The sequence below is a fragment of the Plenodomus lingam genome (genome assembly GCF_022343315.1).
Source record: "Plenodomus lingam strain CAN1 chromosome Unknown contig_22, whole genome shotgun sequence".
In the NCBI taxonomy this organism is placed as follows: Eukaryota; Fungi; Ascomycota; class Dothideomycetes; order Pleosporales; family Leptosphaeriaceae; genus Plenodomus; species Plenodomus lingam.
The window spans coordinates 763871-777468 of record NW_027093939.1 but is presented as its reverse complement, the minus strand read 5'-3'; the positions used below and the strand labels follow the sequence as shown (position 1 = coordinate 777468).

At 50.3% G+C, this 13598-nt stretch overlaps 5 protein-coding genes across 5 annotated transcripts; 3 read left to right on the top strand and 2 right to left on the bottom strand.

Annotated features, from left to right (window-relative positions):
- Positions 1 to 723: 723 nt before the first annotated feature.
- On the top strand, positions 724 to 1080 carry IAQ61_005633 (uncharacterized protein; the record flags this gene model as incomplete). Its single annotated transcript, XM_003839932.1, has 1 exon — positions 724 to 1080. One exon carries the CDS (start codon positions 724 to 726, stop codon positions 1078 to 1080), a length of 357 nt encoding a protein of 118 aa, XP_003839980.1.
- Positions 1081 to 2125: 1045 nt separating this feature from the next.
- Positions 2126 to 5714, top strand: IAQ61_005632 (uncharacterized protein). Its single transcript, XM_066096867.1, has 5 exons — positions 2126 to 2589; positions 2659 to 2795; positions 2855 to 3027; positions 3242 to 3794; positions 3846 to 5714. Exons 1-5 carry the CDS (start codon positions 2490 to 2492, stop codon positions 5445 to 5447), a joined length of 2565 nt encoding a protein of 854 aa, XP_065953218.1. The 5' UTR covers positions 2126 to 2489; the 3' UTR covers positions 5448 to 5714.
- Positions 5715 to 5814: 100 nt separating this feature from the next.
- Positions 5815 to 7251, bottom strand: IAQ61_005631 (uncharacterized protein; the record flags this gene model as incomplete). Its single annotated transcript, XM_003839934.2, has 1 exon — positions 5815 to 7251. One exon carries the CDS (start codon positions 7249 to 7251, stop codon positions 5815 to 5817), a length of 1437 nt encoding a protein of 478 aa, XP_003839982.2.
- A 737-nt stretch (positions 7252 to 7988) lies between these two features.
- Positions 7989 to 10055, top strand: IAQ61_005630 (uncharacterized protein; the record flags this gene model as incomplete). The annotated part of the gene is made up of 1 exon (XM_003839935.2): positions 7989 to 10055. One exon carries the CDS (start codon positions 7989 to 7991, stop codon positions 10053 to 10055), a length of 2067 nt encoding a protein of 688 aa, XP_003839983.2.
- Positions 10056 to 10592: 537 nt separating this feature from the next.
- On the bottom strand, positions 10593 to 13399 carry IAQ61_005629 (uncharacterized protein; the record flags this gene model as incomplete). The annotated part of the gene is made up of 3 exons (XM_003839936.2): positions 12272 to 13399; positions 11936 to 12205; positions 10593 to 11515 (listed from the first exon to the last, which is right to left on the bottom strand). The coding sequence occupies exons 1-3, from the start codon at positions 13242 to 13244 to the stop codon at positions 10593 to 10595; spliced, it is 2166 nt and encodes a 721-aa protein (XP_003839984.2). The 5' UTR covers positions 13245 to 13399.
- Between the last annotated feature and the right edge of the window lie 199 nt (positions 13400 to 13598).

The following is a 13598-nucleotide window of genomic DNA, read 5'->3' as shown; positions in this document are numbered from 1 at the left end:
AGTGCCTGCCACCCGCAAATTTATCGGTCATGGGGGCTACCTATGGGTAAAACCTCTAATTCGAGCATAGATTGTTGTACTCAATTCCTCTTATACCTCATCTCTGTCTCTGTTCGCTTTCATAATACTTTAAATACTTTGATTGACGGAGATTCAGTCATTGCTAATATTTAGTATCACATTTGGCGGCTTGTTTGCCACCGTACTGCAGATTGGGTCTACGTTCTTCCCAGCGCGCCCTGCGGCCTTGCCACTCGCGGTCAAGTCAGCATACTTTAGTGCTTGGCTTCCTGCAGGAAGCAATGATAACAAGGGTGGCTATCTTCCTGGTCGGTGGCCAACATTCTGGACGTACACACATGCATACTCACGACAATGCTGGCCAGAGCTATTCTTATGCAGGCGCCAGTATCTTGGATGGACTGGATTGATAGAGTTCGATGGGAAGGCTTTGACGTGGATGGGCGCCCCGAGTTAAGTCAAGGACTTGGTGAACCAGACATTTTATGAATATACATCGACGAGCAGCGTCTTCATACTCAGAGTGGATAACAAGATCGAGCGCAAGGTCACGTTTCTTTCGCCACTGACTCCAATGAACATCAAGCGACTAATACTCAAACTGTTTAGGTCATCTAACCAACTTCGCCTTTCTTCCTTTATACGAATCCGGAGTTGATGACCATGCTCCTGACCTGAAACCGCACTTCGAGCATCAGGAACATGGTTGGTATCCTTAAAAAATCTGCCATACATGGTTTGCGCATCCAATATTCAACAGATGATTTTGCCGGCAAACTTGAGATTCAAACCAATCTTGCATTGAGAGGAATCATTGGTCTCGAAGCCATGTCGCACATTTCCAAGCTCGTCGGCGAGACCGCAGACGCCACCAACTTCACCGAAATCGCACATGAATACCTGACCAAATGGAAACAACTAGGCATCAACCATGACGCCAAACCTCCACATTCAACTCTCACATACAACAAGTCCACCCACGGTGTCCTCCACAACCTTAATAATAATGACCGCCTCCTCAACCTCAACTTCATCCCCAAAGACATCTACACCATGTAATCCAAATTCTACCCAACCCTCCTCGACAAATACGGCGTCCCCCTCGATACGCGAAACCGCCACCGGACGAAGACCAACTGGCAAGTCTTCTGCGCTGCAGTTGCGAGCACAGACACGCGTGACAAGTTCATCAATGCGATTGCGAGATTTGTGCAAGAACGTCCTTGGGTTTTTTTTTGACATCACTGCATCGCATCTTGAGTGTGTAATGTGCATAATATGGGTGTTTGGAGGAAGGGGCGGGTGGAACGTCTGGGGCATGAGGGAAAAGGGAAGCTGATGCGGAGAGAGTGTTGGAAAAGGGGAAGGGGGCATATGAATAGGAGGGGCGAGTGAGGAGGAGAAGGAGAAGGGAAAAAAGTCAATGCACAGGGTTTACTATGGCACCCTTTTGGTCTCTGTTCCTCTGCTTGACATTGACTTTCTAGAAGTTACGGGCCGTGCATCTCCCACTGTTTCGAGAATAAAACATCGGGGGAATTATCGCCGGCTGTACCACCGAGATCTGCGTAGTGGAGCAGCACTGTGATTTGGCGTGCGGTTTTTAGTTTTTCATATCTTTATTTTTAGTTCCAACGACTGCTAGTACGGTACAATAGGAAACTGGTAGAGTACTACTACCGGCATGCACGAAACTGCCTTGCACCTCCTGTGTATCTCACGTACGTTGATCGCAAACTCTAGATGCTTACACAGGGGGAGACGATGCTGTGCGTCCATTTCTGATTGGTGGAAAGTACCATGGTGCGCTATAGAAGCGTAGATTGCTAGGGACTACGATTCACTTGGAATGATACCGGTAGTCATCGGTAGCTCTAGGATACCCACATACGGTAGGCAGCTCTGGTGTTTTGGGTTGCCTCTAAGCTCAATATCAGTGGTCGCATGCTATAGCACATGTGCTTGAAGCTGCTAACTATGAGCGGCCCACGGATCACGGCGGGACTTGGTGCCACACCATCGAACATGGCGTCACGTGTTTGGTACCTAGGCTACTCTAGGCGCATTCCTTGAAGAAGCCACAAGCGAACAACGTTGGAAGAAACGCGATGCAACAACAGGAAGGTGCGTGGAGCTTACTGACAGCTCTACATATTCTGTGTCGTCATTGAAAAGGAACACGGAGGCAGCTATCCTCACTCATCGTTCCCACGACACTTGCGAAGCTTTCTGCAGCCTCCTTACGTTATGCCGTCCGTGTGATCCCGCGGCACCGACGACACATCTTATCTGCAGACACCACTTTCAATCTTTCTGACGCTTTCGCAACAAAAGCGCACACCGATTCCCAGAGTCGGAGCCAGACACTGCCAAAGTAAAACTGTACCTGAAACACCGTCGCAAAGTACCAAGACAATAGCGGCAGCACGGCTATGTGCATCCATGTTACTGCTGTGTAGAGTACGAAGATGCTAGATGCGTTACCCAAGATCAAGGTCTCAGACCCCGCAAGGCAGACTCCAGCATGCCCCTTTGAAAAACAAGAGACTGGATCTGCGTCTATTGACGGTATGTGACATGTCTACACGAACTCAAATTACCGAAGCACGGGAACCACACTGATTTTGCCCACTGTAGGCTCACCGTCGAACAAGAAGCTGGCCGCCAAATTTCGGAATTCTACCTTGACACTCGCACAGGCGAATGACGCACAAAATGGACTTGATAGCAATGGAAGGAGAGTATCGGACGCCGCTATAGATCCATTGTCGCACGTATGTCTCCTTCGAGAACGCGTGTCGTGTACGATCGAGAGCGAATGCTAATCGTGCAGCAAATTCTTCAACGAACGAATACATCGCCGGCTGGACAGAAGCTACGACTACAGGGTACGGACGTGGGTTTGAGTCAAAGCCCAGCGTTGCATACAGAGATGAACGCGGACAATAATAAGCATAGTGGAGAGGCATCCCGCGAGCTCAACGTGGCGCCCAGGGCCGATAAGAAGTAAGTAAGCTCTTAGTGTCGCTTGATCTCACTACACAGTATACATAAAAATGCATTCATTATGTGATATGGGGTAGTCCATTACCCGTATTTGCATCCTCCAAAGCGCGCTATTCTTATCCCCTGTTTTGATTGGCGGGGAGTTAATTCCGCCGAAGTCTGCCTGAGGCTGAGCACCGTATGCATTACTTTTCAAGGCTAATGAGTACCACAGAAAAGGAGTTTCATTTCTCAGTCGCTTTATAGGCACCAACAAAAAGAAAAGTACAGTCAATGGAACGAACGAGAATGGTTCAGATGCCGGAGACCTGCGACCAGAAGGTATGGACGCCCAATTATACGTCGACAATGTTAGTTTCAATCCCAAGATTCCACATCCACCAGCCTACATCAAAGTCCGGGCCAAATTCAAGAAAGACAAAGAGTTCGATCACGTGTTTCTTGCGCAGGAGTTGCGATCTGGCTCGGGCAAGACCAATGCTCCTGTGGCGGGAATGAATCCGGCCCCTCAATCTGGATCAGCAGCAAAAAACAATCCCATCTGGGCTATCGAATTCAGTAAGGATGGCAAGTACCTCGCAGCAGGTGGACAGGACAGAGTTGTACGGGTTTGGGCTGTGTTAGCGAATCCTGAGGAACGCCAATCACATGGCGGTCATGAGAATGAGGGGGAAGGAAATCGCCTCAGTGCACCTGTATTCCAGCAAAAGGCTGTTCGAGAGTATCATGGCCACACTTCCACAATCCTGGATCTGAGTTGGAGCAAGGTAAGCTGTGCAGGATACAAAGCATCGAAGTAGACAGGCTGACAAACGCAGAACAACTTCTTGCTCTCTTCATCGATGGACAAGACGGTCCGACTGTGGCATGTCAGTCGCGAGGAGAATCTTTGTACATTCAAACATTCAGATTTCGTCCCATCGATACAATTTCACCCCACAGACGATCGATTCTTCCTTGCTGGCTCTCTCGATGCGAAGCTGCGATTATGGAGCATACCAGACAAAAGCGTGGCCTATTCGACTACAGCCCCGGATATGATCACCGCTGTGAGTTTCACGCCAGATGGTAAGACTTGCATAGCGGGTACCCTTGGCGGACTCTGCATGTTCTATGATACGGAGGGCTTGAAGTGGCAGGCTCAACTCCATGTCAAGTCAACACGTGGACAGAATGCCAAAGGCAGCAAAGTCACGGGTATACAAGCGACATATTGGCCTCCAGGTAGTGAAAGTGGGGAAGTCAAACTTCTGGTATCCAGCAATGATTCAAGAATACGGGTATACAACCTCAAAGATAAGAGCTTGGAAATGAAATTCCGTGGGCATGAAAATAATTCTAGCCAGATAAAAGCGACTTTCGCTGGTTGCGGCGGTCATATCATCTGCGGCAGTGAAGACCGCAAAGCGTACATTTGGTCTACAGCCACTCCTGAGGGCGACAAGCGGGAGCAGCGGCCGGTGGAGATGTTCGAGGCTCACAGCTCAATTACGACTTGCACAATTGTAGCGCCAATCCAGACAAGACGGCTGCTGAGTGCATCAGAAGACCCAATTTTCGATCTCTGCAATCCACCGCCAGTCACCCTCGTGTCGCGTGCCGCGTCTGTTGTATCTTCGCGGGCGCCAACAGAAGCAGGCTCGGCAGCTCCAAACCCAGCACATGTCGACTCAACGTTCAGGAAAGCCGCAGAAAGTCCAGCGTACATCTCTAAATCCGCTCATCATGGCGGCAACATCATCGTCACAGCCGACTATACTGGTGCGATCAAAGTTTTCCGCCAGGACTGTGCCTTCCACAAACGCATCCGCCGAAGCGAAGCTTGGGACACTACCTCCATGCGACCCAGTAGTATCCTCTCTAGAACCAACAAAACGAGAAGAGATAGTGCTTCCACTCAACCATCCGACGACCGCATCATGACATGGCGCCAAGGCATCTCCAATGGTAGTTTCGACTCCCACACCTCCATCCCCCGTCGCAGCAATTCGACTCCCAAGCACTTGGTAAATCTTAGCATGCGCTCCCTCGACTCTTCCATCTTCGGTCCAATGCGCGCTCCAACACAAGATACTCCTCTCGGGACACCCAAAGACTCATTATCTGTCGATCGGGCCGCATCTGTACATAGCGCTTCGCAAACAGAATCTGACGAGTCAGAATCCTCTGTTGAAGAGAAATCCCCACCAAATGGGAGGCTGGATCGGGGCCCAGAGGCGAATCCGCTCGCGGTATATGGAGGCCAGAGTTGGCTGTTTTGGACGGCGAACCGCAATGGTATGATGGAAAATAACCAGGCTCCGGCTGAGAAGCGATTGGGCTTGACGCCTCAATTCAGCAATGTCAGTCAGGTTAGTCGTCTGACTGATGAGATGAGTGGGGCGGAAGGGAGTGTGGAGGAGAGAAAGGGGAGGCTTTGAAGGGGATTAAACATCATACTGTTCAACAAGTGATTGGGATATGGGCTTATCGACTCATTCACATTTCTGCAATGGCGCTGTGATGATCTATATCGACGACTGTGTTCAAGTGTAGAGCTCTTATAGAGTAATCGAGGTGGTGACTACCTGCGGTATCCAAATGCTAGTCGTCTGAACGCGGCTAGGGCAGATGCTAACTCCAGATGCTATTTAGGGGCTTTTGTCATCCTCGTTCTCTTGACCTCTGCATCTTGACACTCCATCCCACCATACACATCCCACCATACCAAATAATTTGTCGCTCAACACCGTACCAACTCAGGGACAAGAACCAGAGAAGCTGCGCAAGCTGCTGGATCCATACTTTTTACCTTCTCTTACCTTTTCCCTTTTTGTTCTTGGGTTCCCTGATGATAAACTCGATTGGTAGCTGCGCCTGCTGCTGAGCCTGGAGCCGCAATAGGACTGTCTTCCTATCCCCTAATAACTTAGACAATCGTTTGTCCTCCTCGTCCGCTTCCTGACACTGCCGCTTAAGGCTCTCGATGTAATCGCCCTTTTCTTGTACCTTTTCTTGTACCTGTTCTTGTACCGGTCGGTCCTTTTCGTCCAAGATAGGAACAAGCCGTTCTTCCGCGCTTTTGAGGTGCTCGTCCTTTTGGCCTAGCTTCTCTTTTAGAGACTGCACTTGCTGGGCGGAGGCTTCAACGTGTTGCTTCAGCTCCTGGCCCTGTTGGGTTTGCAGTGTCTCGACATGTACTTCAAGATCATCTTCGCCATCCTTGGTGCATTCCCTCGGTATGTCAACATTCTCTTTATTATCATCAGCTTCTTGGGCGAGATCCTCGGGCATGAAAGCGACCTCCTTTTTCAGCTTGGTGCATTGGATATCTTGGTCTTCTTCCTTGGAATCCTTTCCTGGTTGCACCTCTTGAAGTTGGCCTGCGAGGATCTTGATGCGGTCGTCTTTCTCTCGCTGCTGTCGATTGAAAGCTTCGCGAAGGGCTTGGAGTTGCTCTTTTAGTTCCTCAATGTACTCTTCCTTTGCATGTCCTTGCTGGCCCAGCGATTGGATTTGTGCGTTCGAGTCCTGAGAACGCTCGTTATCTTTCGCTAGAAACGGCTGCCAGGAGTCTTTGTCTACGCATGTGTATTTCTCAAGGTGCTCTTCGATGTACTGTGTGCTTTTGCCATTGAGAGAACCACAAAGTGTTTCCATGTTGGAATATAATTCCCAGTGAGTTTTTTCCAGCACATCTTCCAGATTTCGACACTTGTTGATCAAGTCATTGACAAAGCCGGGCTCTTCCCTGTTTTTGGCCGAGTTTCTCAGAAGCCGATTGTCGTTTGCCAACTCCGCAGCAAGAGTACTCTGCGCTTGTGCATCTCGCCGATACTGCGCTTCCAGGTGTGTACGTGCCATTTTCATTTCCGCAATGACAATGCCCTTCTCCTGAGAGTCTTGCTGAAATTTTCTGACTTGGTGAGACCAGGCTACAAGCTGTCGGTTCAGTTCATTGCAATGTTCCTTCCATATGTCTAGTTCCAACTGCTGTTGTTTCAACACATGATCGATATCGGCACATGTCGTGCAAGGAGCCCATTTACAGCAGTCGAGAACGCGACCAGTCTTTGCGCAAGTAATACATCGTATGCCTTCCTTTTCTGGTTTGGCAGGAGAGCAGTCCCGGCTTTTCATCGCATGAACCGAGCCTGTCGCTATATCTTGTCTAGGATTGTCGTCGGGCGCATCTAAGATGCGCTGGTACCGTCCGAAAGTCCCTGCTGGCAATTCCGGTATCATCTTATATTGGTTGTGGGGAATAGGTTGTGATACTGCGATCGTTGAAGCTTGTTCTCGTTCATGCAGGTAGGCAGTATTATGAAGAGTAAGAGAATTGAAGTATCTCCGGAAGTGCCAAAGGTGAATGCAGAAGGTTATTGCCACAGTGCCGGCCCACAAGACGTGAACATTTGATCGCACGCACGCGACGCGCAAAGCAAACGCAGCTCCAGGGTACTTCGATGGCCTAACGTGGCTACCAACGCAGCGAGGCGATGTAATACCCATTCGCCGCCACTCGACCACATAAATACTGAACAACACCTATCTTCACGCTGAAGGACCACGAATCGAACGCGTGAATTCTTCTGTTCATCGCTCTGCACATCTCGCCCAACTAATTCGAAACCTCAGCAACCTTCTGCTTTCATCCGAAGGCCCACCCCCAAACCAACTGCATCGTTCACCTCAGAGCCACGGCCGCTACATAGCGCACACAGAAGACAGTGAGATCTCCAGGGGAATCTGCAGACATCCATATCTGCAACGACGCAGGCGCGTACTGGTCCGCGATGTCAACAAGTACAAGCCTAAACCCAACGCGCAACCCGGATCCAACTCCCACCACTCCACGCCATAGCAACGACTTTGTTAGGATCAGGGCAAGAGAAGCGCACAGACGGCTTCTGGGTATACCAGTACCTCAAGGTAGACCTCTTGCGGCTGGCTCACACACGGGAAAGCCGACAGTGCACCAAATGCAGAACAAGCGATCCGACAATTTACTAGGGCGTATTGTGCAAACAATTCCGCCTTCACTCTTTCCTTCTCCGGCACAGCCGTCACTGATTTCACTGGCGGGCATTGCCGCACCACCGATATCACCATTCAACTTCGGTTCGCCCCCGTCTAGTAATAATCCAGGCAAAGCGTTTACACCTGTATTGCCTAAGAGCCACAAAGATGAACATACATCTTACTCTCGACTTGCTGGAAGACAACCTCCCAACACCCTAGTCGATCAACAGAAGCCCACTCGCACAACAAATACCTCTTCCACCTTGATGCCATTGTTCAAGATTGAGACATTCGAGGACCTCCTCGCGTGGGTGAGAACATTCTTAGATATAGACTCGGCCCACATGAAATCATTTCATACCGAATTGAAGGAGATGTACGACATAATCAGTGCATTTGAAAGCCTTACAGATCTTCAAGCTAAGGCCAGATATGAATGCGAAGCTTTCATGAGGACCAAGGACGACGAGATCAAGGCTTTAGAAAAGGATATCGCTAGGACGAGCTTCAGCTATAGCAAGAAGTCCAAGGTCATCCAACTAGAAAACTTACAGTCAGAGCTGTCTAGCCTGAAGCGTGTGACGCAAGAACAAGACGCAAAGTCCGATGGCATTCGCGATCGATTTACGAAAGCTCTTTTAGCACCGTTGAAGACTTTTTCCAGGCTGAATGAAATGAATTGGCAAACCGCGCTGAACCAGAAGCAAAATATCATAGCTGTTCTGCAGGCCGAAGTCGGTGGACTGAACGGACAGGCTTCGTGGTTGGTGACTCAGAATGAGAAAGGCCGCGAGGATCTCAAAACAGAGGCTCTTACCAGAAAGCGAATGTGTGGCAGCGAATGCCAGTCCAAGCTAGAGAAGTTCCAGAAAGATCTCAGAGCAAGTCGCGAGATGGAAGCAGTACTCACAGAGAGGTTATCAACGGCAATCACAGAACGCGACAGCGCGTTTGCTGTGCATCAGCACAAATTGGCCGAAGAGGCTGCTCAGAAGACGAGATTGGAGAACGAGCTTGCTGCAAAGGCAAGCGAGCTGTCCCTGCAAGAAAACACCTTCCAGACCAAGTACCGCGAAAAGATGAACGAGAAGCTTGCTTCCTTGAAACAAGAACAGGAACGCGCTGTGCAGATTCAGAAGCAAAAGTACGAAGCGCAGATCGACATTGCTCATTCAAGAGCACCTTTGTACGCGGAAGCGGAATCCAAACTCTCGGTTCTCGAGCGACAGATCAAGCAGCTGGTCAAGGAGAAGGTAGACCTCAACATGGCCAAAGCAACACTTGAAAAACAACTCCACGACATCAAAGCTCGTGGTAAGCAATTGCAGAGCTTCGAGGATGCATATGAGCAGGTCAAGCGAGAGTTCGACGAGCTTCAGAGCACGTACAATGATGTTGAGGTTGAGCGAGATGAGTTGAAGCAACAACTGAGCGCACTCAAGAACGAACTGAAGATCTCGACTGATGCTAGACTCGACGCCCCTGATTCTCGCCGCACGAATGGAAATGCGCAACGACCGGAGGATGAACATACTCGCTCTGTTGCAGTGCATTGGGAGAATCAGCTCAAGTCCAAGATGAGGGCTGTAGACAAGAAGACAGCGGATCTTGCATCGTGCGATGAGGAAATTGTAAAATTACAACTCTCTAAGTGCGCTGAGGCTTCTTCCTCGAAGGCGCTACTGCCGCCGTCGTCGCCGTCGCCGCCGCGTCCTGTAAGCAGCGGTCAGCTGCTGGATGTCGGTGTCATAGAAACAGAAGCCCAGGGAGCTGATACGCATGCAAAATTGAAAGACTATAGATCGTTCACAACTCAACAAACTAATTATATACCTATACTTCCTGATGCTACTGCAGATCCGAAGTCTAGCGACCAGCTCATCCGAACAGGTGTTTCAAGCGCTTTGGCACCCACGTCCAGTAAGAAGGAGCCAGGCGTATGTCTTGGGAAGCCGGAGATTGGGGAAGCAGCGTGTTTGGAGGTACTGACTCGGAAGATTGTGAATGCTAAGGCGCGGAAGCTCTAGATGATGATGATGCTGTCTATGAAGTGGAGGAGGAGAAGGCATTGTGTGATGTGATGATACCGGTATGTGGTGTTGCCTTGGCGCTCTCCTCATGTCACAGTACTCTGGAGTCTCCCCAAGCAGATCCCATGTGTGTCTTGCACGGGATTCGGGGTTGACTGGAGTTGCGATGCAATCTGGATATATCTAGTGGATTTGCTGCGCGGGGCATGGTCTCACTTAACCTAGTGCAAGTGATTGAGATTTGAATCAGAAGTTACACCCGGACCGGTGCGTATTATGTAGTATGCCAGTGATGAAGATTCGAGTGTACCTTCATTAGGTAACGCCATGCTGAGGGTTATGGCAAATACTCCTGTACATTGTGACCTCCACACAATACCACTGCCGCCTGATGACAGCGTCTATAGTCTTCAGCTTCTGTCTCACCGATTGATAATGCACTCTTGATAACACACTACAAAGCCCTGCTCTCTCCTATGACACCTCTCCATTCCAACCACTGAATGCTCGCGCCAATCATCACGCCACCACGCCTCAAAACCTCCACCCAGCCTTCAAACCCTCATTATCCATACCCTCCCGCGCCCTCCTCAACGGCTGATCCTCATACATGATCCTAACCTCCCACATCTCCCCCCTTGTCCCCATCGCCATCAACATCCCCGTTCCCCTACCCCCCTGATCCCAGCTCTCCGTAACCCTAACATTGTTCATGCCTTTCATAAGATCCCGCATTACACCCTGCGCCATGCGCTTCGCCTCGCCCCTCTCCACATAACTGCCAATAAGTCGGGAAGTCGCGGCATAGCCCCGCGGCTTCGTCATGCCAGAGCGTCCTGCGCTCCTGCGATCAGCGGCGAGTGAGACGGCCATAGCGGAGTGGACGAGCGGACCGGACGCGATAACGGTGTAAACCGGGGCGGGGAGATGTTCGAAGACTGCCTCATCGACACGGCGGTGGATCTGTAGGACTGTGTAGATACCGCGCTGACTGTCTACTACAAACGTGGTGAAGCCGTTGATGTCAAAAGCGTCGTTGACTTCGTATGTGTCGCCCCATGCGTCTTTGGTTTCGCGCAGATTATCTAGCTTGTCGATTGCGGCGGGGGAGTTGGAGATGATACTTGAGATGGAGGGAAGGAGATGGGCAAAGGAGCGGACGGGTCCGGTGATGGTGTCGGTGTCGGTGTGAGGGCGGATGATGGAGAGGTAGAATGTGGTATGGGGGGCTGGAGCGGGCGGATAGAGGCTGTCGTCGGGCTTTTGGTAGGTGGGTGGTGATATGGTGGGGGGGCTTAATGTTTTCATCGACTCTTCGAAGAAGACTTCTTCTGCCATTGTAGAAGCTGTAGGGGAGTCGAGGTACTGGAGGAGGAGATCGTGACGCTCCTGAAATAGGCAGACGTCTGCCTTGTCGTTATATTGTAGAGACCATTGAGAAAGGAAAATTCGAGCGGCTGGATAATAGTTAGGGTATGAGACAAGGCACCTGCGTTGAGAGCGTTTGCGTGACACAAGATCTAAAAAATCGCGACTGGTGAGAGAAGGAGTTAACTCCTAGTCGTCGCATGCCCGCTCTCTGACCGCCCCAATCACCCAGAAAGTATCATCACCATACTCCCATAAGTCGGACTAATAGTTGCTAAATGTATTGTAGTCATCGTACTATACTGTCGTATTAGCGTAATCATAGTTACGTCCAATAGCTCCATGTGTGATATACTGGTATGCCTTGGTATCTTACGACTGCAACTATCTCGCAAGAAACAGTCTTTTGCCCACCCAGACTAAAACGCCAAAGCGCCGTATCTATGCATAACTGCTCGTTCTCCCTTCTACAGTAGCACCCTAGTGCCGCTTCGCCCTATTCGCCTTACCAGGCCGTTTACTCGCACCTCCAGTTTTACCCTTCATCTTCTTGACGGAGAAGTCCCTTCCATCTGCACTAGACTGCGCATCATTGCTCTTCGCATGTCTCTTCTTGCCACCAAACCCATATTTCTGATCCTTCTTCTGGCGCTTGTTGTTGAAGATTTTGCCGCCACCGTCGCTGCGTTCGCGTTTTCCGGGCTTGGAGTCGTCGTTCTTGACGGCAACGTCGAAAAGGTCCTCTTCATGGGTGGCTGTGATATCTGCACCTTGACGCTCTGTGGACAATGACGGTTAGCAAATTGCGCGTAAATAGATAGTAAGGACAGCGAGCATGGACATACTTCTCTTGAGCGTTTGGATCTTTTCAATAGTCTCACGCTTTTCCTTAGCGCGCTCCTGTAGCTTAGCGACCTGAACTTGCTTTCCGAACTTCTTCAGATCCCTCTGCTTGCGTGCCTCAGCTGCGGCCTTCTTGCCTGCTGCCGCATCGATCAGCTTTTGCTTGATCTTGCCCATGTGCTCATCGCTTTTGACCATCTCGGCGAAATAATCTGCTGGTCGCGAGAAGGGGACGCCTTCCTTCTTCAGCCTCTTTCGCGCATCCTTTACAGATGACAGACACTGCTTATAGAACGCAAGCTCACGGCTGAGATCGTCTTCGACGTCTTCGATCTCGACCGGCTCATCGGTGACGACGGCTTGGTATTCTGAGAAGGCGAGCTTGTTGTAGGGGAGCTGTATGCGGTGGAGGGCGGCGGTCAAGGCGGTCGTGTTATTGATAATCAAGCGCTGATGTGGTATGATGTCGCCCTTGTCCTCTGAAGCGACAGACTCGAGGTCTGAAAGCGGAATGTCATCTTCTTCCTCATCATCATCCTCTGCTTCCTCATCCTCATCCTTGTCATCTTCCTCATCTTCTCCAGCTTGTATTTCTTCCTCGTCAGAACTAACATCACTCTCGCTGTCTTCGAGATGCGCAAGGTTCAGCACAGCTCGCTCAGGCATGTCGTCATCATAATCGCCATCGCTATCGCTGCCATCTGTCTCCCACTCTGGTTCCTCGGTGGGGGTGGGCTCAACATCGCTCTTCTTTGATTTCTTTGATTTGCCATGGACCTTGACCTCGACCTCGTCGAGTGGCACAGGTGGGGCTCCATCATCCTTATTCTTTGCGCCATCCACGTCTAAGCTGCTTGCCTTGTTCTTCTTCTCCTTCAGTTTCCTTACTTCCTTTTCATGTTTGCGCTGTTTCTCAAGCTTAATATTTCGGCCTTTGTGATTGTCTAGTGCCGACTTGAGCTTGCTTTTTACCATTGTTGTTCTTGAATAGCAAATTGACCGGCGCGCACGTAACAAGCAAGGGTTGCGAAGGATGTGGAGATGCGATGTGGTGTAATGCGACGCCAACGTCAGTAGCTTACTGCGCAAAAAAATTATCGCGAAGTTCGAAATCTTGGCCGAGAAAACATTCCAAAGGTTTAGCGTCGGCAACTCGGCGCCGCCTGTGGGCGATGCATTGACCGCCTTCGCGAAGGGGCAAGAAGCCGCGGCGTTGCTGCACAGTACAAGGACATGGGTGCCGTGGGCATTCTTAGCATTCACCCTACCAACATTCCCAGTCAGGTGCGGACTTCAAACACCGGGAAGCTGTCAGTCCTTTCGTCCTTG

What these genes read in the sequence shown, in the direction of transcription:
- IAQ61_005632 (XM_066096867.1), top strand. Translation starts at nt 2,490, where the DNA reads ATGCTAGATGCGTTACCCAAGATCAAGGTCTCAGACCCCGCAAGGCAG. An exon ending in GCGCCCAGGGCCGATAAGAA is followed by an intron (nt 3,028 to 3,241) that starts GTAAGTAAGCTC and finishes TGAGTACCACAG; the next exon opens with AAAAGGAGTTTCATTTCTCA. An exon ending in TGGATCTGAGTTGGAGCAAG is followed by an intron (nt 3,795 to 3,845) that starts GTAAGCTGTGCA and finishes TGACAAACGCAG; the next exon opens with AACAACTTCTTGCTCTCTTC.